This window comes from Thalia democratica, chromosome 2 (assembly GCF_965202585.1).
Source record: "Thalia democratica chromosome 2, ktThaDemo2.hap1.1, whole genome shotgun sequence".
Classification (NCBI taxonomy): Eukaryota; Metazoa; Chordata; class Thaliacea; order Salpida; family Salpidae; genus Thalia; species Thalia democratica.
Window position 1 is genome coordinate 22960090 of NC_139166.1, and position 25037 is coordinate 22985126.

The window sequence follows — 25037 nt, forward strand, 5'->3', positions numbered from 1 at the left end:
TTTGTATTAGGGGTCAGCAAGATTTTTTTCGCCCGTGTGCATTTTATAAAAAAACTAATGCAGTAGAAACTAGTTTAAGCATCTTGTCATAAGTTTTTGAAATTATATGATCTATTTTATTTGTGAGTAAACTATGCTACCTTTTATATGTTTAGTTCATTACATTTTTGTTTTTATGTATTCTTAAGTAGAACTTTAAAAAAATACTATGGCTAATGTAGGTATTTGTTTATAATGTAGCCTACCAAGAAATTTTTAAGTATATATAGCTCGTTTCTACAAAAAAAATTCCAAATCTTACTTAAGTTCAACCAGATAAAAATAAATAGTTTCAACGTTTTTATTTTGCTAAGAAATATTAACTTGGAAAAAAAAATTGTAAATACTTGAAACGCCTACTAAAAATTGAGTTATGTAAAAAGCTGAGAACTTTTTTAGTTACTATATAACATTAAATATAACTAATAATTTCTGGAAGAAATGGAATAATTTCTTATACCCAAATTAAAACCTTAAAGTAAATTTCGAAGTATCAGCTACAACCCTTTTAAGTTGTTATTTTTAAGTTGGAAAATTAAATGTAAGAAACTCAAACTTATTTCGTATTACTATACATAACATACTTATGTATTAAATTGAGTTAAAATTAGTACTTAACAAAAAAAAAACTTAAAATAAAATCAAAACTACAAAAAAATTTTAGAGTAAATGCAAAGAATTAAAACCTTCCGAATTTCTATCTAAAACTTTACTAACTTTTATGTTAATAAACTTATTTAATTTTTTATTTTGAACTAAGTTAACGTATAAGTTAGTAAACTTTATATATCATTGGTGTATGAAAAGACTGAAAAAAATAAACTTAACTTGGTGTTAAAATTTGTGTAAAACTCTAAAACTTAAAATTGATACTGCTATAAAAAGCTATTTAAAAAACTTATAAACTTAGGTTATGAAAAAAATGTTTAGGATTTTTCTTATTTGTATCAAAAAGTCTAAAAAACTTTCAAGAAAAAAAGGCAACTTACATAGACTAGCTTATTAGAAAAACACACACAAGCAAACTAAAAGAACATTTAAAAACTTGTTTTGTTTTATAAAACTACTAAAACTAGAGGTCGATGTGGTTGAAGGATTTGTTGTAGTTTTAATAGGGGTATTTGTGACTGTTGTAGATTTGACTGTAGTTTCTTTTGGTTCTGCTGTTGTGGTTGTAGCTCGAAGTGTAGTTGCTGGGTTTGTCTTAATAGTAGTCGTAGGATTTGTCTTTGTAGTAGTTGTATCTTCTGTTAAAAAGTGGTGTTTGAAGTTTATTTTCAAATGAACAACGGTTTATGGTAATGTTTATTAGTTTACTGATTGGTTGCTCTTAATGTTGGCTAACTAATTTTTACTTTGTGGTTTTTGATGGCTAAATAAAGTTTACAAATTATTTTTTTTAATTTAGATATGATTTATTTTATTAGAAGTTTGTCGAGTTTTGTTATTCTACAAATTTAAATTTAAATGTTTTAGATTGTATCATTTTACAGAACTAGAACTATTAACAAATTTAACTTAAAAAAGCTTTAAGTAGTTTAAAAGTTTAGCTCATGATTTTACGAAAAATCCCGTTCAAAAAGTTTTTTAAAATATGAAAGTTTTGATTTTAAGTATAAACAAGTTTAAAATGTCTTAGTTTTTCATTAAAAAATTAACTTAGAGTAATTTCCGAATAGACAATAAAAAAATCTTTAAAACAAGTTGTATCAGTTTAAAAACAAACCTGTTGTAGTAATCAAAGTTATTGTTACTTTGTTAGTAGATGTTTCTTGTTTTGTAACTAAACTATTAGTAGTTGTTGGGTTTGTCTTAGTAGTAGTTGTTTGGTTTGTTTTAGTAGTAGTTGTTGGATTTGTCTCACTAGTACTTGTTGGATTTGTTTTAATAGTAGTTGTTGGATTTGTCTTAGTAGTAGTTGTTGGATTTGTCTCACTAGTACTTGTTGGATTTGTCTTAATAGTAGTTGTTGGATTTGTTTTAATAGTAGTTGTTGGGTTTGTCTTAATAGTAGTCGTTGGATTTGTCTTAATAGTAGTTGTTGGATTTGTCTCACTAGTACTTGTTGGATTTGTCTTAACAGTAGTTGTTGGGTTTGTCTTAACAGTAGTTGTTGGGTTTGTCTCACTAGTACTTGTTGGATTTGTCTTAACAGTAGTTGTTGGGTTTGTTTTAATAGTAGTTGTTGGATTTGTCTCACTAGTACTTGTTGGATTTGTCTTAATGGTAGTTGTTGGATTTGTTTTAATAGTAGTTGTTGGATTTGTCTCACTAGTACTTGTTGGATTTGTCTTAATAGTAGTTGTTGGATTTGTCTTAGTAGTAGTTGTTGGATTTGTCTCACTAGTACTTGTTGGATTTGTCTTAATAGTAGTTGTTGGATTTGTTTTAATAGTAGTTGTTGGGTTTGTCTTAATAGTAGTTGTTGAATTTGTCTTAATAGTAGTTGTTGGATTTGTCTCACTAGTACTTGTTGGATTTGTCTTAACAGTAGTTGTTGGGTTTGTCTTAATAGTAGTTGTTGGATTTGTCTCACTAGTACTTGTTGGATTTGTCTTAATGGTAGTTGTTGGGTTTGTCTTTTTGGTAGTTGTACCTTCTGTTAAAAATGTTGTTTAAAGTATAAATTTTAAATAAACAATGGTTCATGGTATCGTTTATTTGTTACTGACTGGTTGCTCTTAATGTTGGCTAACTAATTTTTACTTTGTGGTTTTTGAAAGCTAAATAAAGTTTACGAGCTAGTTTTTAATTTAATTTTAAGAAGCGTTCAGTTAAAAGTTTTTTTTGAGTTTTTTTGATGTTACGGGTTTAAATTCAAACGTTTTAAATTGTAACATTATACAAAACTAGAATTATTAAAAACTTTAGTTTGAATAAACTTTAAGTAGTGCTAAATTCAATGTCTAGCATATGATCTTACAAAAAAAGCCTAACAAAATAATTATACAAATATAAAAGTTTAGATTTTAAGTATTAACAAGTTTAAAATATATTAGTTTTTAACTGAAAACATTGTTGTTAAGTGATTTCCGAAAAAGAAAATTAAAATAAAGTATTGAAAACAAGTTGTATTAGTTTAAAACCAAACCTGTTTTAGTAATTAAAGTTGATGTTACTTTGTTAGTAGATGTTTCTTGTTTTGTAGTTAATCTATTAGTAGTTGTTGTATCTGGGTTAGTTGTACTAATTGCAGTGGTTACGTCTGGTGAAAATTAAGATTACTTAAGAATTAAAAAACAATTAAACTAATAAAACACACTTGTTAATCGTCTGTTTTTGAAAGTATACAAAACATCAGTCAGTTTTAAAGTTTATTTTGTTTACCAAAGAATTACAACTATTTCTACTCGGAAAGTTCATCTTTGTCATGACCAATCAGAGGATCATCAAAGTACAAGCACAAAAGCTAACCGGGAATTTTACATTTGAAGGATCCAGGAATAAAAAAGCCATACTGGCCGCAATTCGAAGTAGCAGGTCCGTCTGGAACCATGTCACTGGGACACTTGATGTCGACTTGCTCACCTTTGTTGAAAACCGTTGGGTTGTTTTTGTCAGGAACTTGCAAAATTGAAGCCTGGTTGTAAAGCTCAGGAAGCCATTCACAGGTAGCTAGGTAAAAAAAAAGTTTTTCATAAATACTTTTCAAAGCTTAAAACTAAACTTTGTAAGGCGTTTTAATGTTTTTACTTTGTTGATAATAAGTTGTCTATTTCTAACACTCGTTTAGAATTAGTGTTTCACTACAGCTGTATGTAGGTATTAAGGATAAAGTTACTTGAAAGTTACTTTAAACAGACAAGGTGTTAGATTTTATAGTAAAAAATGTTAAAGTTTTTCTTACGCTGTCTTTACCTTTCTATAAAACATAAAACTTAAAAATATCAAAGGTTTTTAACAAAGAAATCATAAGGATAAGTACTTGTATATTAAAAACTTAAACGGTTTATTCAAATGTAATCTTCTTAATGTTAGTAACTTGAAGTTAAACAAAAAGTAAAACTACTTTGTAGAATACTTGTGGAAAATAATCTTTTTTGCTTTAAGTGTCCAAATTCAAAAATTCAAATATATCTTTATATAAACTTTAAAATTACTAAATCAATTAAAATATACAAAACTTTATTCTTAAAAACAAAATTCACACAAATAAAAGACAATAAAAGCCAAAGTCATTTAAAATTTATTATTTGACTTCTTGATTGAACTACAGTAACTTGTTTGTAAATATTGAACTAAAGTAAACTCTTGATAAACTCGATGAAAGAATGTAACTTATAAATTGCATTAGCTCAAAAAGTTAACTCACACGCACCAAACATCACCTAATATGGTCTTAAAAAGCGTAATATTACACAATGATCACGATAAAACAAGTACAAAAACGCTCAATCACGAAGCAAGAATCACGAGCGTTACTCTGTCGCTCTCAAATTTGAAAGACCATCGCCACTTTACGAAGCTTAAGCTACAGCATCAATCTTTAAACCGAGCCAATTGAGCTCTAACGAAGACAGACATTGAGTTCTAACAAATCAGCCCACGCACACAGTAGCATCAATCTAGTGGAGTATCCAGCATCGATCTCCGAGCACTATTCTCCTGTCTAGTAACCCCCGCGCACGGCGGCACCAACTTTAGTTACATTGCAACAGACAAGTTGTTTCTACTCTATGTTTTTGTCAGAACATTTTTCTGTATTTGTTTTTTCTTTTGTATTGGTAATGTTGTACATTTATCTCAACACAAAGATTATTGACCAGAACACAAAAAGGACTAAGCAACGGTTGCTAAGCTCACGCACACGAGACGAGCTAGCCACTCTGACGTCGAGTGCGAGAATAAAGCAATCGTAGTAGCGCAACAAGGAGGAAATCCAGGAGACGTTTCTTTTCCTTGTTTAATTCTGTTTACTATCTTGTGCATAATAAATATTTTACATTATAATACTATATTCTTTATAATAACAAATTTAAGTGTACACATCGATAGAATATGTTGCTGAAACTTTGGCGATCAAACCACCCCGCTTCGGTCTCGGACTGAAGTAAGTTGCTCTGAGGCTCCGACGAAGCTGCCGAGCCCGAGATAGAGGTAGTTTCGAAGGAAACCGGTAACGCAACTGGTCCCAATAGCAATAACTTTATAAAGACGGTTTAAATAAGCTTAAGACTAAAAGAGTTTTATTTTTTCTTAATTTGTTATCAACATCTCACTTTTCGTGTCTTCACATTCATACGCAAGGTTTATTTGTAATGCATCTTCGTTAGTGAATATTCTTCCCACCTAAAGAAACATTGTTAAATTCTTTCAAAAATAACTAGACCTATGGTTTTTGCTCTACATATGATATTGGTGTATTTCACAATATATACAATAATGGTTACCTTTTTTCTAACACATACAATAACAACTTAAGTAGAACTAAATTAGAAAAAAATATGCGCAAATAAAAAAAGTATTAACTAATTTCAGTATCAAAATTGTATCAAAATTATAATTTTAACCAATTAATATACTAGAACAAACATTTTGAAGCGTTTCTCCTGTGTTTACATCAACAATGGTCGGATTTGAGTTGTTTGAAAAGTAATAAGACCCATAATGCATGACAGAGTGCAGATCGTAAGCAACTCCCTTCGAATCAATGAACCGCGCATCTATTGTCCTAAAATTAGACTGCTTGTCTGAAAAATAAAGTAAGTAAATATAAGGTGATTTTACTATAAGGTGAAATTAGTTCTAGTAGTTTGGTCGGAAGCTTAAACATTGATGTTCTACCGTTATACCGCGTTACAAGCTGTTTTGAGTAACTGAAAAAAAAAGATGTAACTATTTGTGCTTACAACTATTAATTGTTTAATTTATATATTTAATTTAAAAAAAAACGGAAAATCACTAACTTACCTTGAAACAAAAAAAAAACTTTAACTTTTCATGCAAAAAAAGTATTTTTTATACAGTTTAAAACTTTTAATAAAGTTTGTAAGCTTTCAACTATTTGACCTTCATTGATGTTTTCAAACAGTATTTTCACGTAATTGTCTCTGTCGGGACGGGATTGTTCATGAAAGAAGCCCACGGCGTGCATAAACTCGTGGATGACCGTCCTTTTCCATACGCATCCATTTCCCAATGACAGCTAGTTGGTTTTGTGAATTATTTTTTTTTCTACATATAATTTAATATATAACGTAACACGTTCAAGTTAAGGTACCCGCATTAAAGGAACAAAAAGTACTTTTTTTGAAAAATAGTTTGCTATAAAACTCTTAGAGGTTTCAAACTTTTGTTTCAGTATTCATTTTAGAAATTATTAGTTAAAGACATCAGATTTTTAGCTCTTCTAAAAACTTATGTAAAACAAAGTTATTTAGGAATTGCCACATTGTTAAGTTATTTTAGTCCTTTCAAAACTATTTACTTTTAAATATATTCTGTTTATAAAACAAGTTTAATGTAACCCGATAGTTTTTAAGTGTACCTAAATTATTTATTATTTTTTTTCTTAATATTTAATTTTATACAACTACATTTTAAAATGTATAAGTAGTAGCTAATTTAAAAAATCAAGATCTAATACAATGTTTTAATTAAAGTATAAAACGTTAACTCTCAATTCAAAGTTCAATTTAATTTTTTCTGAAGTTTTTAAAACTTTTAAACTTTTAATACTATTTTTTTTTTTGAGTAAATTATATATATTTTTAAACTTTATACAGCTACTTTGTAAAGCTGATTATTACGTCAAAAAGCAAAACGTTTTTTTTTAAACACATTTAACAAAAAATGTAGAGCATTTCCTGTACGTCAGTCACTACTAACTTCCTGTTCGCCATTCTGCATACCAACGTACGAATAACAGCCTTGTCCCTTGAAAATTCTTACGTAATTCGCATCACCCTCTCTCGGCAAAATTCTCAGGCATGTCTTATTAGCTATTGCGTCGAAGCCCTCCTGAATCGTCGGTTTGGAACTTTCCGCTGCGAAATAAGTTGTATTTTTTATTTTTTTAGTTTAGACTATGGTATAATTTTATGGCTGCGTGAATAAATTTTTAAAATAATTCAGTTTTTTAAGTTCTATAGTTTTAAAATTAGAAGTGTTAGTTATAAGTATTTACTTACTTCATTTATGTTTGATCTAACTATATCATTAGGTATAAATGATTTTAGTCTGATAACCTTAGGGTTTGTAGTAGTTGGTAGATCTAACTGAAGTATATTTTTTATTATTAATCATATTTACTTATGTACGTACACAACTTAAATTACACATAAAATTAAATTAAAAAAACAAAAGTCGAATAGAAAAATAGATGATTAATATAAACTATGTGTCTAATTACGATTTTAAAACGTACATTGTAAGTATTTTAAATATTATATTTTCTTTAAACCTTTATATAAAATAACTTTACATTACTACATTAGAAAAGAAAACTATATTAAAATCAATTTACATTCAAATATCTAAACTAGCTAGACAACTCGCAACATAATTTTTAAAACGAAAATGTATCCTACTAGTTTTTGTACTAAAAAAATGTTAAGTAAAAATTTAACATGTTTAATAACTTTTTTTATTAAATGCCTTTAGATTTTGAAAAATCTCAATATACTATTTTTAGTCTAAGTTTAGTTTTGCAAAAGACAAAATACTTAAAATAAGTAGGATTGTGTTCATTTTAAGCTTTTTCTTTTATAATATATAACTTAATTACTTACAATATACGATTTAGAAAGTTTTGCATTGCATTCATGTTTTAGTTCTTTTCATTTAGATTTTACAAAAGTTTTATAGCTAGTCTAATTAAGTAGACAGATATGCTTTACTCAACAAAATCTAAATCTGAATAATTATTTTTAGTAATAGTATGTTTCAAAGAAATGAAACTTTTATTTTAACCAAGACGAAGAATTTCAAATACAGTTCACTTTAAGTATTTTACTTATCAATACGCATTACTTTGTCAAAACAAATTAAACTTGTATTAAATACATGTATTTGTATGATTTTACTAATTGTACTTTAAAAAGTAACATTTATGTGTGTAGATGAAAAAAACTAGAAACAAAGTCTTACATATGGTAGAATCGTAAACATATGGAACTACTGTGTTGTTGTTGCTGTCTTTTTTCGTCCAAAAAAGTCGCAAATTTTTGGTAATCACTGCCCTCTGGTCTACATCCGGTTTGTCTAACTCTAGTATTTGTTTTTGCAAGTCGTTTAGTTTCATATCTCCTTGCCAATAATCACCTATTTTAAATATGCATATTAGAAACTGTAGAGTTTGAAAACAATACAGAGAGGTTTACACTTTATATCTTTTATTCACCATAAAAGTAATATGTTGATTTGAAAAACATTTCAAAAAAGGCGTAAAACAAGTATTAACAGAATAATATTTAAAACAAAGTTTAATTTTTTGATTTAAAACTATTTTAGTATAGTTTAGTATTATAAAAAATAGTTTGTGGTTTAAAAATTGTATAGTAAAAATATTTTAAAAACTTAAGTAAGAATTTTGTAAAATAATTTAACTTAAAAAAATCATACTGTTTTTTCAATTAACAGTAAACTTTATTTTGATATTTTAATTCTAATTCATCGACAAGCACATTTTTTTTTATACACGTTTTAATTTTTATTTTCACACCTATTTTATTTTATTTTATCGCTCTGTATTTTGATTTTTTAAATTTTATAGCTGTCTGATTAAACGGAGTAATTTAAATAAAGTTAAACAAAATTGTTAGTGTATTTTTAATTCATATCTATATTAAAGTTTAACAAGCCTAAAACATTAAAAAAATATGTTAGATCAAAATTTAAGTAAATTTAGACCGAATAAGTTTATTATCAGCATAATGTACTAAAACTATTTATTCAGATTTATAACATTTAGTACAAACATTTTCAATATCTAAATGACGATATTAGAATAACATAACGTAAAGATAACACTTGAAAAGCTTAAAATCTAACATCATCAAATACTTTAAACAATGAAATTATTTACCGCTGTCATTTTTACAGCTATTTATGAATGCCCAATCTAAGTCTTTACTACTTTCATTAACATCATTGCAGCTTAATATTTGTATAGGTGCTTGTCTTGTTGTTCCGAATACTTCTTAAATAAATAAAAAGGTAATTAACAAGTTAAAAATAAGCTATATCTAAACAAGTGTTTTTATAAACAAAAATGAAAAAAATAATTATAACAATGTTCAGACTTCTTTAATAAACAGCGTATACTTTGTATTTGTCTATTACATAAAGATTCACTGCATTTAAAAAAAAATGTTTATTAGTACAAATTTGTGTTAAAAACTAGTGTTTAAGAAAAAACAGTAAGATTTTTTTTTAAACAATTTTTATAACTTTAAAGTGCCGATTTATTTATTATAGTAACTTACGATATATCTTATAAATTTTAATATAAAAAAAGTGTTATTTTTCTAAGTGTGTTTACTACAAAAAGAATAAAAGTATTAGTTTACTTGAATATATAATTTGCAATACATTTTTATCATAATAAATAAAATTTAATTCATATAAAAAGAAACTATAAAAAAAATCCTACATTAAATTTTAGTATAAAAACTTACCTAATAAAATGATCAAACTAAAAACAAACATGCTTTAATAGTGTTTTTTTTAGTTGCTCTAACTAAACTTACTAACAATTACTCATATGTTTTAACCTAATACACGTACAAAAGTTTAAATATACGTAAAGAGAAACCTATCATAAGCTTAAACAGTTATACAAAAAAAATCTATGATTAATTTTTGTCAAGCATACTGTTAATCACCTAATTTTTACTTTTTAAATAACTAAATTTCAGTTAGATGCAACGAACAAACGAAAACAAAAAATTAAAAACACGTTTAACGATACTGCATCTAGAAAATAACTATAATAAAATCCTTAAATTAAAATACTAAGTTAGCTTCAAGTTTATTAACGTTTCTAATACCTATTGAAAGTTATTTTGACATGTTTACTAATTATTGCTAAATGTGCATTATAATTATACAGTTTTAAACAAACATTTTGCTAAAATACTTTCAGAACATCGTTTGTATCTGTTATCTTTTAACTATTTCAATTTAACTACTAAATAAATAGACTGTATAGTAGATGTAAAATTACCTTCTAACGAAAAAACTATTTTAAGTTTGGTGATTAATATTTACTTTGACTTTTATTGTATTTTGTTTTATTAAAATTTAAAGATAGTTTATTGTTTAGTCTATCGTTTTCATTTATTAATGATTAATTGAAGTAATTAGTACTATGATAAAAGTTTATACTTAAACTGAAGTAATTAATATTTTGATTAAAGTTGATATTTAAATTAAAATGATTAATACTTCAAGTCAGACTTTTCAATAGAAAGACAATACGTCAAAATAAAAATATAATGTGTAAGTTGTACTATAAACATAACTTATAAGTAAACCCTTATAAGGCTTAAACAACTTAATTTAAGAAATCATTTTTTTTGATGTTTCTTGCTTCCTAATGCTTCTTAACTCACTATTATACTACTTCATTCTATAAATCTTAATCAAACACTAGATTTTTTTTTCATTTTAACTACTGTCTACTACTGTATAGGTTTTGCAAGTTTAAAATTAATATATCCCACAATTCTTTTCAAATTCTCATATACACTTTTTATATACTTATTACTTAATACACTAAATAATTTATTCATATTTTGTACGTTTTCATTAATCCTGTGCAAAACATTAAACTGTATCGGTGGAGTATGACTTTATAAGAAAAGGATTTTCGTACTCAAGTCACCAATCGTTTTTTCTTTTTCGTTAAATAAACAATGTAAATGTGATACTAAATATGTTATGAATTAGTACCTTTTTGAGACTTTTCTGGTATTGTTTTAGTGATTTTGTTTTATATTTAAGACATGTTTTAGCTATTGATCAGAGTCAAGTATTGTTAACTTAAACTTTATACCTTTTTTTGCTTTTGAATTAATTTTTCCAATTTAATTTGAAAAAATAATGTTTAAAACTCTGTTTAATAAAACCCATCAAGTAGAAGAAAATTTAAGCAAAAAAGTTTTTGGTAATTTTTTGATAACAACATTTCAAATACAGCATTCTGCATAATTATTTATCATGTTGAACGCAAGTTATAACCAAACGAAAATATACAGCAGATGAAAAGTACCATTATAGGCTTATTTTCAAAAAAAAAAAATTTGGCTATATCATCATTTTATGTACATACAGCTGCAGCTAATTCAAATTATGTCAAAAAATTAAATAATCTTAACAGTAAAAAAAATAGATTAGTTTTAAAATTTAACAACTTTTTCAATATATGTTTCACTACTTTTTTAAGTACAACATACATAAAACTTAATATAAAACGTTGTGTAACATTTAAAAGTTCGAGTTAAATAATGTTTAACAAGCCAAAATGAATAAAAAATTCTTAGTCTAAAAAATAAATCAAAATCTATATTTATTAAGTATATAAGGCAAGAAAAGTAAGTATTAGAGTTCAAAGGCTTTGTAAGAGTATAACAAATAGACTACTAAATTGTACTGAATTGATTTAAACGATTGTTTTTCTGTATGATTTCGTTTATTATATAAACTTGATTTTTACGTTAGACTAGGGCGTGTTTTGAAATATTTCTTGTTTCCTGTGCAACCCCTAAAAAAACTGAGTTTAACGAAATAAAAAAGCGATTGAATATGGTTTCGTCTCAAAATATTTTACTTGAACTCCTATCTAAATGCTAAATTTTGATATCGAGTAAAAATAGTTTTTGTTTTTTAAAGAACTACGTCAAAAATAACGTAGTTTTATAAGCTTTTTTTTTGTAGATAAACATGTATAAACTATATAAAAACTTTATAATTACCAAAGTTACACAACTTGAAGAAGGAAACTTTCCATTCAAAAAAAGCCAATCAAAAATGTTTAAAAAAGTAATTTTTTAATAATTTTAAAACTCAAAGGGATTCATTTTTAACTTTTAAAACTTTTGACCTAATCACATTTAGTTTTTATTTACCGTAGTTTTACATTTTATCTTTTTCTTCAATTTGTAAAATAGTTTTAGATTTCTGTTATTAGTTTCTCGTTATAAATATAATTAGTTTTAGATTTAAATTTGATTTGTAGCTTAATCATTTTGATTAGAAATGTTTAATTAATTATTTACTTATATATCAATAGATATGTTTTTCTATTATAAGACAAGTTAGTTTGTCTCGGACAAGACGTTAAAAGGTATCCAAATGGTGTACGACTCGATAACCGAAAGGTTTCGCGTGCACCAAGTCCTACGACCAAATATTTGAACGTCTTTTTTTGTCGTTTTATAAACTATAATTACTAACTTTGATTAGACTTTGTTTGTAGTCTTTTTTCTTAACATAATATTTCGTTACTCTGTTAGCTTCACAAAGCAAAACTTTCACATTGTCAATAAATAAACAGGACTTAGGTTTATATTTAAATTGTTCTACTAAAAATTAAAGAACAAAATACTTATCAAAATAATTAATTTTGTTTTTCTAGTATTTTTAAGTTATATAAAGTTTTAGTATTTTTATGTACCTGATAAATTTTAGACAGTTGTGTTGTTTCTAAAGTGTGTTAATAAAAGCTACTGCACAAATTACTTTATTTTTGAACAAAAAGTTGTGCACCCCACTCAAAAAAGTCAAGACACGCCCCTGCGTTAGACTAACAACATTTGATTCCTTAGAAAGAAAGTGATATATATTTGTCTTACTGTATAAATTTAAAATGAATAAAAAAAAACTTCTTAGAATGTAAATAAATAATTTATAAACACAAGGTAAGCCAAAAATTTCAAAAGTCCTCGAACTAGTTTTAAATCGATAGTTTACAGAAAATTCAAAACAGAAACTAAATAACTACAAAAACCAACGTTAAGAATATATTATTATTATTTATTTTTGATGACATGCCAAATTTTTAGATTAGGAGTATCATTCATTCTTAATTACTATCGACTGAGGCTCTTAAATCGTAGCGTTTTATAACTGTTAAAGCCTTTATATCAAAAAGGATGTTTTAAAGCATCAATTCTTAGATATTCCAGAGAAGCGACCTTTACTTTTAACACTGACCTCAACATCAGAAAAATTGTTATAACATGCGATGCAAGAGGCATCTGTCTATTCAGAAAATGTCGTTTGCTTAATTTATTATTTAAAGACTATTTTTACAACGGATTGTCAAGCTCAAGTAGCTAATATTGAAAACGCAGGGACGGGTCAAATATTTACGAAGGGTCATATGAGCACGAAGGATCACTTTTGCACAAAAATAAAAGCAAAATAAGAACTTTTTAACCCGTGCAAAAGTCACCCTTCATGCAAAAGTGTTCCTTTTGTGCATATTCGACACCTACATAGAATTTATTACATATAAAAAATTATTAATACCGATAAAGTTTTATTAGTAATAAAACAATGTAAACGTTAATCATTTTACTTTATTTAAATCAGGGTTTCCAAAAAGGAGCAATATCGCTAAATTTCTGGCGATTTCAACAACTCAGAGTAAGGGGAATATTTTATAAGGACGCAAATGGGAGGAAGGAGAAAATTTTGAACTTTTGGGCAGTTAAACAGTCTTTACTTTATCGTTGCGTTAAAACTAAAACTAATAGCTGTGGCTCTTAAATTATTATTTTTTAAAAGGTAAGCACTAAACGCCAGTCGACCCTTAAATAAAATTGTGGTAGTTATTATTCAATTTTCCACCAAAAGGCGATTATAAATGAGTTTAGGAAATCTTGATCTGAATGCATTTTTGTCAAAATTAAAATTTTTAGATATAGTTAATTATTTTATTGACAGAGAAATTTTAAATGCTTAATTTTTTGATTTATTATTGTTTCACTTAAATAGTTATTAAAACAACCATCTACAGTAACCTCTCGCTTATTTACGCACATTGTGTCCACAGAAAAAGTGCGTAAAGATATGAGAGATCGTAAAGAAACGAGAGGTACCAAATATACTCACTATAATGGCTGTTTTTTGATATTGCTTCTAGTTAAAAGCAGACTGGGCACTTTCCCACTTTTAACTATTTGTTTATTTCATTAATAAATATGAAAACAACAGATAAAACTATACATAATTAAAAAAAAGGATTTGAATTTCTATAAAATAATATTAATACGAGTAGAAATAATTTTATGATTTTAATAATAAGTAGAAATTATCTTTATCTTTACTTATATGTGACATTTATATTCTATTCTACTTTGCAAATTCAATTTATAATTGAACATTTCTTTACAATTATAAAATGGTGTTTATTAATATATAGGGCAAGACAGCTGTATTATTTCTTTGTGTTTTAAACTCTTATTATTTCATTATAGTTTCATTATTAAACACAGTCATGTTTATTTCAGAATTTCGATTTAATCTCTTATTGTTAACAAAATTTCTGATATACTGAGGTATAACTAAATGATTATCAATCAGTCAAGGAATATAAATTTACAAAGTCTAAAGATATAGAGAGATGTGTTAGCATTCAAAAACATATTTTAATTTAAAAATATACATTAGACCTAATTTGTGCAATATTTAAAAAAATTGAAATTTTTATTTTCTGAATTTTATAGAATTCTGAAATGCGTAACTAAACGAGAGTGCGTAAAGATCCGAGAGGTTACTGTATTTCTTTTTTAAAAGACGTTTTAAGAATTTATAAAAATGTTGTTCCCTAAAAAAACCGTTGATAATTTAAACGACAAGTTTCAAAGTAAACATTATTTATGTTTAACATATTATTTAATCAAAAAAGAATTTGTTACTTTCCGTTTTTTCCACACTTGCGGATTTTTTTTGTTGAGATTTTTTCCTTGTGAGTGTTCTCCAAATGGAGTGTCACTATTTTTTTTGTTGAAAAGCTAGTTTTTATTTTTATTTTTTTGGTTAATTAAAACTAAATGTTTTTGGGGCAGGAAAAATAAACATGTTTCAACTAGTGATGTACCGGACCCACAATTTCCGGATAGTTTTTCAAATTAGAATCCGGCCGGAACCGGATCCGGATTTTTTTTTTCATATTAAGATTCGACCGGAACCGGATCCGGATCTTTTTTCATATCAATATCCGGCCGGATCCGGATATCAGACAAAAAAGGCAATATCCGGCCGGATCCGGATCCGGATAGTGAGTCCGGTACATCACTAATTTTAACACAATCGATTATCTCCTGAAAACGTATATCGTAGCAAAAGGAAGATTTTTAGATTGAGACTGATTGATGCTTATTTACCATAAAAAAAGAATTATTGTGTTTCTTAATCTTGTAACATTTTTTCAAACTTCTATCAAGTCTAAATTAGATTTAGTTTTTTATTGTTATAGATATGAAAAAAATATACTTTACAAGGTTTTTTCTTATGTTTTGCTTTAAATCGAAATGAGTATTTGTCTTGTTTACTTATTTGAGAACTTAAGACCTGGTACTCTACTAAACTTTAAAATTATATATTAGTTGATGCTCCAAGTGTAAGCAAGCTATCTAATATATTTAAAAATCTCTCAGTAAAAAAACAAACACAAAACTTAAGTACTATGTACTGATTTCATAAAATGATTAAATATTAATTACTATAATAATGTATTTAATTTTGTAAGAAAAGTTGTACTAAATAAATAAATAAATAAGGTGTTCTTAAATTATTAATGTAAACCATTCATAATTTGTTATAAGCTTCTGTGTGTATCTTCTGATCTTGCAAAGTTTAGCAGATCCACAGTTTTTAATGCCTCACGTAGCTATTAAAAAAAAAAAAAAACTACAATTATGTTGTTTAAAAATAATAAGATTTGTATATTTTTATGTTTTAACATACCTTTTTTTGATTACATAACTTATTATTTAAACTTTCACTATAAGTACAGCAAACTATCTTTCGTTCTTATTTATCTTCAGAACACTTGTTTGGGGATTTAATCTACATGACTTTGATTTTTACTTTTGATATTTTAGCCTTATGAGTCTTCTACAAATGCTGCAAACAAAATAATGTGTGTTGGTTGCTCTTGTAGAAAGGGCAACAAGAAAAATGTAAATTAACATAAATGATTGGGAGAGGGTGTGGAACCAATGGTTGACTTTGATTTCCATGGTCAATATTGGTAGTAATGGTTTAAAAAGGTTGATTACCATTTTAAAAATATTACTATTTTTAATTAAATTTTTTTTTATGTATATTAATTTACTTTTAAAGTTGTTTTTTCACTTTTGTTTTAAAGTTCTCTTAAAGTAGTTATCTAATTTATTTAGTTTATTCTAGTTTCAATAGTTTAATTGTTTATAAAAAGTATATTAAGAAGTGTTTACAAATATCTTAAAGAAAAGCTTATTGGAAGGTTGCTTTAAATTGCATATATATATTTTGTTATATTAATCCTTAATTTGAATTGATTCCTGATGTAAATCTGTTAAATCTGTAAAATCATACATTTAAATATATATTGTATATTAAAAGTCACATAAAACATGAGTTTTGGTTATTTGTAGCATATAGTAAAATGTTATTTAATACAAAAAACATTGACATTAAAAAGTTATGTTACCTTTTGTAAAATTTCTGACCCTTTGTGTTTAATAAACTAATACAACTTTATTTAATCAATTAGCCAGAGTTCGTGTGCGTCAGACTAAATCAGTTTTTTTATTAAAAAATTTGAGAATCTCAATTTTTCTTAGTTCAAATGCTTGAAAATTTTTGATTAAAAAAAGTTGAAAAATTTTTTTAAGATCAAATTGAGATGTGAATTTATTTCTAAATAAAGATTTAGTTATTAAAGAAGGATCAGTCAGTATTTGTAAAAATAAATGCTTAAAACCTTTTGTTGAATATTCAAAATTATATTAAGAATCTTCATTATTTTGTTTTGAGTAGATTATATACGTCATAATTATGAAAATTCATAAAAAAATACAGTTTAAACATTTAAGTTTAGTTCAACAACTTAGCTGTTTGTTTGAATTTGTTTACATCAGCTAAGTTTTTCAGAGCTTAGTTGGTTGATTTAATTTAAAGGCTTTGTACCAAATACTTTTTAGATTTAAACTCTCAGCATTTTATTCATATATTTTACTGTTTGTTTAAAGTTATTAGAGATATACACAACACTGAAACTTAGCTTTAAGATATAAGTACTAAGTTTTGTGGGAGTACAACTTTTAGGTACAATTCTTTTTTCTTTACAAGAACAAAATATTAAAGTCTTTTTTTTTTATTTAAGTGTAAGCTTTTTAAATTTGATATGACATCAACAATCACTGTATTTATTTAGAGTTTAGGATTTATAATTATCTATAAATTTTAAGTATTAGTCAAAATACTATAATGGACATTTTTTACTTATTTTAATACTTGTGTAAGCGTTTCATTTTAAATTTTAATAAAACACAACAATGCACGTCGTTTTATCATAAATCTTCTGGTTATAATGTTTTTACTTAGTGCTTAATTAAATTAAACAATTGTGTTTAGTAATATATATTAGAATTTTACCTAAGTAATAGATTAGATATAAAACTTATTTCAAAATTTATCACTGAATTTGTTATGTTAAGGGCATAGCGGGAGGGGGGTCAATCACCTTTTTCACAATTTAGTCTTATTTTTTGAGTTGTCACTAAGCTATGAGTTTCTTTTGCAGATTGTTAAAACTCAAAATATTTTTGATTTAAAGCTGGTTGAAGTTGGAGACTACAATAGTACTAATCAAGACCTCTTAATACTTGAAATGACTTCTAAAGGGGATTTTCCTTACTTTGAAAAAATGTCAGGCTAAATTGGTCTCAGTCAGGCTAAATGAAAAAAATATTTGCGCACAAACCCTGATTAGCTTAACTTATAATCAACCTAGTGATTTTGTATGTTAATATTTTAATTCAAAATATAGTTTGATTTGAATCTAAAATAAGCTTGTGTAATTATGTAAGGTTTTACTTTTTTATTCCTTATGTTTGCATAATATTTATTGCGTTACTTACACTTTTTCTACCACTAGTACTTCTAATTTCACTTTAACCTTTTAACAATGCATAAATTAAAGGCTGTACAGCAGGGTTTCCCCAGGGGGCAACATTGCCCCTTTTGTAAGTCAGGGACAATGACTACTGACTAGATAAGGGACAAATGAAGGGAAACATTGATTTTTTTGACAAGTCATAGAGTTTTAACTTTTTACCTTACTGTTTTGTTAATTTCCTTTTGATTTTCAATATTTTCCCTGATTTAAGATTTAAATAAGGTTTTCCAAACTTAGTGAAACTATTGAGCAGCTACTAGTAAGATGGCAAAGTGTAAATTATTGATTTAAAAATAAAGAAGGCAATATTTAATAATAGGGGTAATTTTATTTTCAACATCAGCCAAAGGGGCGACTATGATAATGAGTTTAAGAAACCCTGTTGTACAATGTATATTGTATTATGAAAATAGTTTAACATTTATACTTTGCTTTAAAATAGTATAAATTTACAGGCTGTAAAAAATGACATATTAAGTTTCTTATAAATGACATGGAAAACAAACTCACTTTTAACTTGATTATAAAAAGAAATTTAAACGGAGTACTGGATCAAGGTGACAGCAGCAATGATAAAGTTGAAGTGATTTCCAGTTTGACCCATGTACGGTTAGATAGGGAAAACATATACGTGATTGACAATTTAGATGCTCTTGCAAATGTTACTAATCTTTACCTTCAAGGTGTTAGTTTTTTTTTTGATCACAAAATACAACTATAAGGTTTATATATGAGACTTTTAATGCAAAAATGAAAAACATTTAATAAAAATAGTTCTTGTAATTCATAAATAATTTCTAATTAAACGTTTCTTTATAGATTTGTACTATAAACTAGTATGGTGATTAATTGATTTTTAATTTATCCTATTTGTCATATTAATTTTTGTTGATCATTTTGCAAAAAAATAAACAGTTTTCTGACTAAGTGGCAGCCATGTAGTACAATTAGTAGTTTGCTTTGCAACTTAATCAGGAAAAGGTCAATAATATTTTGCTTTTATTTCTGTATAATTATCTTTAGTTTTTGTTGACTAAAAATACAACCAGGTTTTAAATGCTATTAAGATTTTGATATTTTTTTTTTGTATAATATTTTTTACATTCTGGTGTATAACATTGTTAATTTAAAAGTAAAGAGGTATATTTAACTCAAGTAGGTTATAATTTTATAAAAAATACAACTTGGGAATATTGAACAGGTGTTTAAATGAATATTAAATGTGCTAACTTTACTAAAATACAATTTTTTGTGTTTTGAGCTCTATTGTTTTCAAAAGTTTAGTTGTTTTATATTTGTTTGTAATAAGTAAGTTTGTTTTTTACTAAACTCTATAATTTTATCTACTTTGTCGCCAATGATCTTTTTATAAATGTGTTTCTAAGTTTTTCTACTAGTTATAAATATACTTTTACTTATACTTGCTTTCTAAAACTTGTAAGTAAACTTATGACTAGTAGTTATTTTTTAAAGATACTTCAGGCATAGTTGTAATAAATTATTTCAGTATTTTTATATGTAATTATTTTTTTTTGCATGCTGTTTTACAATAACATCTAGAGTTGCTTAACTTAAAAGTTAATGAACATTAAAACAAACTGTTACAGAACAAAATTGAAAAAATACAAAACTTAGAATGCCTGTCACCAACTTTGAAATTTCTCACTCTATCTCAAAACAAAATAGTCAAAATTGAAGGTCTTAAGATGTTGCGTAATTTGGGGTTTTTAGACTTAAGTGAAAACAAAATTGTCAATATTGATTATTCTCAACTTCCACGCAGTATTGTTTTTGTTTCCTTTGAAGAAAACCCATGTTCTCAAAAACCTAACTATAAGTGAGTTATATTGTTTATTAGAAATTTATAGCTCAGTTTCTACTTATAAAGTCAGTCAAGACTGTTTAAATACTTTTTTATTGACATATTTAATTAAAATATAATGTCCTACCCTGAGATTTATTTTAATTCTTTCTGAATAGTCCTTTGGAAAACCTTTGTCTAGATATTCTATCTTGGTCATTTTTTTGGCAACCCTGATATACTATATATAGTATTACTAATATCCAAACTTAAAGTCAAGACCTGTAAGGTGTAATTGTGTATTTTATCTATAATTCGATCCTGTACTAAGTGTGCGACTCAGAACATTAAATATTCTTCATTCTAGAATGAATTTTAAAATGCCTTTTAAATTTGTAATATAACAAAAGTTTAAAAAAGTTCATAAAAATGTTTGTAAAATCCTATAAGTTGTAGGATTTATCTTTCTAATGAAAAATAAATAATGTTTTTAACCTATTGTCTGTTGTTCAAATAAGTAGTTTTTTTTACAAATTTTGTTGTTTCAGCATTTTAACATATGTACAACATAAATTAAGTACAACATTAAATACATTTTTGTTTTTCTGGTTTTATGAAATGTGTTATTATTTTATTAAGCAATAGTTGCTATTAACATATAGAATGTGTAGGTATTTGATAAAAATATTGCTGTCTAGTTGACATTGGTTTTAAGTACGTATTAAAAATTCACTAATTGTTTCTATGTTTATAGCTCTTATAAATACCTAAGTAGTTTTTAAAACTTGCCTTGGATATTGTTCATGGAAACGCAAACTGCTTGGAAATTAAAACATAGTTTCAAATAACTACCTCTGGTAATTGAAATGCAATAAAAATTTGCATGCAATTGTCATTAATTGCTTAAGAGACAGTACTATTTACATACAGTCTTGTTTTTTAATCATTTTATAATAAAATATGTCAAATTTATTTTGTAATTTTAAATAAAGTTTATAACTTATTGTAAATTTACAAAAAAATTTAAGTATTTTATTTTAAATACATAACTTCGATTTAGAATTACTTTATTTTATTAACCTGTTTTAGTTTTCACGTAAAGGTAATTAAAATTTTTGTTATTATATCTTTATTTATGACTTAGTATTTGCACTATCTAATATTCAGTTTTATATATATTTAAAAAACTTAAAAAGTAAAGCTTTCAGTGTACTTTTCTACCAAACATTTTATTTTTGAAAGTTTTCTTTTTGTCAAATAATTAAAGTTAGTTAATTTATTAAAAAGTCTGTTTATAAATGTAGTTAATAGTTGAATTATATTGATAGACCAACCATGTTTAGTCAACCTTTAAATAATAAAGAGATCAAAAAACCATTTAGTTGATAAATGAAATGTTATATTTCTTAACACCACAACTATTCGTTATAATTAAAAAGTTAACTGCACAAAATGATTTTGTTCGTCATCCTTAATTACTTTTAGTTTTTTTTTTGATTCTGTATATTTTTATTACAGTTTAAAAGATTTTCAATATCTTTTCATGTCTAAAAATGTTCACAACAATAACTAAAATTAATTTTTGCTATAAATAAATTTAACTAGTATGGAAGCATATCTGTTAATTACGAAATTAATAACAACAATAAAATATAAAAGATCATGTGTTTTTAAAACTATGCGATCTCTTCAAGTTAAATAAAAGTATTAAAACAAAAAAAAATTACTAATTAAAGCTTCATAATTTGTAATAATTCTACAACAAAAGTATCCACTCATAGCATTAAAAATGTAGCAAAATATTTATTTTAGTGATTTAAATAATATAAAGATGACTACTAACTTATGTTATTCTTATAAGTGCTATATTTTAACAGAAAAGAACTCAAAGAAAATTTACCCCAGCTGAAATCGTTGGATAATGAACTTTTGTATGATAGTTGTGAGGATACAGACAGTGAAGATGAAAATAAGCAAAATGGAACAGAGCAAGGTTTTAAATATAAAGTAAACAAAATATTTCTTAATTGATTCAAGGTATATTACTTATAGTGTTTTTACAAAAAAAACGTTAGCCCCTATGTAAAAGCTATGGACTATAAATCCTTTTTTATAGACTATAAACAAATAAAACTATTTGATAAGGGTGGACCTTATTCTGAAAAAGTTGATTTTGCTTTGTAATTTTTTATCACAAATATCACCCGCATTTTACTGCTCAACAAAATTGTTGGTAACTTTTTTTATAAGAGTGGTCAAAGTTTGTACGTGTAAACTAAAAAGGTAATTAAAGACTATTTAACTTAAATTAAATATATTCCTTTATTTTTAAAGGATTTAAATGTTATCACTACGATCTTAACTAATCTTTATAAATATTATATGCGAAGTTTTTATTGTTTTGAAAAATATACCTGTTTTTTTGGAGGTTTAATATGAAAGTTTTTAGTCCAATACTTTAATCTTTCAATTACAAGTTGTCACTAAATGATTGTACTTTGGAATTATAAAAAAATTATTAATGAAATAATTTTGTAATTGATAGAATTTTAGTGAAGTTTTAAATTTCTGAGAAGATTTACAATGAAAAAAGTGCAGTACTTTAAGTTTCTATTGGTAGCCTTTTACAAAACAGACTACATTTAAAAAAATTTTACATTAAATTAAAAATCACTAATAGTTCATACTTTCAACTTTTATATTTAAGCCAATATTCTTAATTTCTAAAAAATTAACTTGAGCTTCTATGCCTTTAAACTAAACTTTTAGTTCTAGTTCGTTATGCAAAAAAATTTGGTATATAAACAGAAATTAGTACAGTTTTAATTTATAAGAGTTTTTAAACTTTACTAGAAATTATCTATTTTTTGTTGAGTTCTGAATTAGTTCAAAGATTTCTAGTGTTTGAGTATACAAAATTAAAAAAGTATAACTTTGAATTAAGAATACGAGAAAAAATATTTGTTTTCAATTTAATGTTTTTTTCTTTGATTGTATGCCTTTCATAAGTAATGTATTTATAAATAATTTTTCTTTCGTTATACCTCAAGATTACTTTAAGTTTGTTAAACAGTAAGTGTATGATTGTTAACATAAAACTCTACAACTTGAGATCAACTTCTAAGAACAAGGTAGACTCCCCTACGGCTTTAATATTAATTATTTATGACTTTCCGTTTTAATAATCGAAAAATTCAATTTTTATGCTAAAAGTTAGAGGCTAATTTTTATACCCTTAATAAAATCTAATTCAAAGCTTTCTTTCAACTTTATAATTTCTATTATATTTTTTTTTCTTTACCTCGTAATTTTTCTCCGTGTTCACACAGAGGAAGGAGGCAACCTTGATGAGGTGAAGATGGTCGGAGCCGACCTCCTCGACAGGTCCGTGAGGAGGTTGGACGCGATGATAGAGGAGCACCGTGAGAAGATCAGCGAGCTGAAGAGCTACCGGGAGAATTTGCGGGAAGAGCTGAAGACGCCGAGGAGTTCCAGGGGGTGTGAGAGCGACCTGAAAGACTTCGAGGTGAAGCTGAAGGAGACCATCGGGAAAGTGATGAGAGTGAGTTGTTTTCTGTGAAAGTATAAGAAACTTGTTTGTTTTTGTCGAATTTTGAAGGAATATGTTTGCCTGAGTTTAAAGCAACAGTTTTGACTTTAAAGTATATTAATTAGTTTACATTCAGATATTAAAAGTTAAAGTAATATGATGTGCACAAACAATAAAGTTTTAAGTTATTTAAAGAGGTTTTTCACAACAGGCTATTTAAAAAAAATTTAGGTTATCTAATAAACTCCTGCTAGTTTTTTTCCAAAAATATTTTATAATTTCTAAAAAGTTTTTTATATAATGTTAAATCCTTTTGTATTTATCATAATTTTTAAAGTACCCATGTTTGATTATCAGTGACATTTTACACTTTTTTGTTCTAACTATTTTTTTCCAGTTTTCTCATAAACTTAGGCTGACTAGCTCTGGTTTTTATATGCCTCAAAGAGTTGTTATACTTGATCTACATAAAATCTGTGAAAATTAGAAATACAAAATTTAGTTTGTTTGATTAGAGCTTTAAAACGCATTCGTATACATGGCTCATTAAAAAGTTTGTCATTCAAAGCAAAAATATCAGACTTAAAACTGCTTTTGATTAAATATTTTCTAAGCGTGTTTTACAATAAACAAATTGCATGAACACTTCAAGTGATATTTACCAACCCAGGCCGAATCGGACGGCCAACGGTTGTCAGCCAGTTTCGACATTGCAAAACCGCGACCTGCGCAACAAAAACTCCCCGAAAAACCCGCCAAACCTGCCACCTCGAAACCCATTAAAAAGAAGAAAGAAGCGATACCTTTCAAAATATACACGAGCTCCGGCACCTCGACTTCGAGCAAGTCCGGTACTCCAAACATGACGGCAAGCAGATCAAAAAGTGCAGGCAAGCAGAGCGTGAGAATTCCCGGCGCCAGGCCTTTTTCCTTGAAGTAGGTGTTTTTTAATTAAGTTAATTGATGAGAAGTATGCGAGGTAGCTTAGTACTGAAACTGTGATGTTAAAAAGAATTATACTGATATTTTTACTGTGATAATTCGAAAATGAAATTTTTCTGGCAATTTACATTTATGTATTTTTTTAATAAGAGCTCTTTTTACTAAGATTTCCTTCGATTATTGAAAATTTTCTACTATTTGTTTAGTATAAGTAGTTGTTTGCTAACAAAAAATGTTTCTAGTACGTTTTGTCATTAATTAAGACTAAAAAAATCAATAATTGCTTCGTGTTGTTTGTGCGTTTAAAAAAATGTTTGTATGATACTGTACAACAGTTTTTTGTAAATAATTTTTGTATTAAAATCATTTAAAAGTAGACTAAAACTATAAATAAAGTATATTTTTATCAATTCCACAAATTTTATTTTTGTTACTTTTAAACACACAGATAATTTTAATATTCAGTTATTTATAAAACTTGAAACTTAAAATTTGTTGTAAACAATACGTTTAATTTTAATTTTGAAACTTGAATTTTTATAAAACTATATTAGTGTGTTTTTTATTTTTCTATAAAACCTTATAACAAAATT

The 25037-nt window shown here is 26.0% G+C and overlaps 2 protein-coding genes across 3 annotated transcripts; one reads left to right on the forward strand and one right to left on the reverse strand.

The window, feature by feature from the left end:
- Positions 1–1147: 1147 nt before the first annotated feature.
- Positions 1148–9724, reverse strand: LOC145828455 (uncharacterized). Its single transcript, XM_082936215.1, has 11 exons — positions 9657–9724; positions 9065–9178; positions 8128–8301; positions 6868–7025; positions 6049–6184; positions 5572–5729; positions 5259–5328; positions 3454–3654; positions 3131–3244; positions 1766–2638; positions 1148–1242 (listed from the first exon to the last, which is right to left on the reverse strand). Exons 1-11 carry the CDS (start codon positions 9685–9687, stop codon positions 1148–1150), a joined length of 2124 nt encoding a protein of 707 aa, XP_082792341.1. The 5' UTR covers positions 9688–9724.
- Positions 9725–18617: 8893 nt separating this feature from the next.
- Positions 18618–24782, forward strand: LOC145829417 (uncharacterized). Of its 2 annotated transcripts, XM_082937198.1 has the most exons (6): positions 18618–18836; positions 19759–19988; positions 21830–21945; positions 23282–23304; positions 23479–23514; positions 24173–24782. In XM_082937198.1, the coding sequence occupies exons 1-6, from the start codon at positions 18645–18647 to the stop codon at positions 24440–24442; spliced, it is 867 nt and encodes a 288-aa protein (XP_082793324.1). In that variant the 5' UTR covers positions 18618–18644; the 3' UTR covers positions 24443–24782. The 2 variants fall into 2 exon arrangements, with proteins under 2 accessions (XP_082793324.1, XP_082793323.1); XM_082937197.1 differs by having other exon boundaries at positions 23282–23514.
- The last annotated feature ends 255 nt before the right edge of the window (positions 24783–25037 follow it).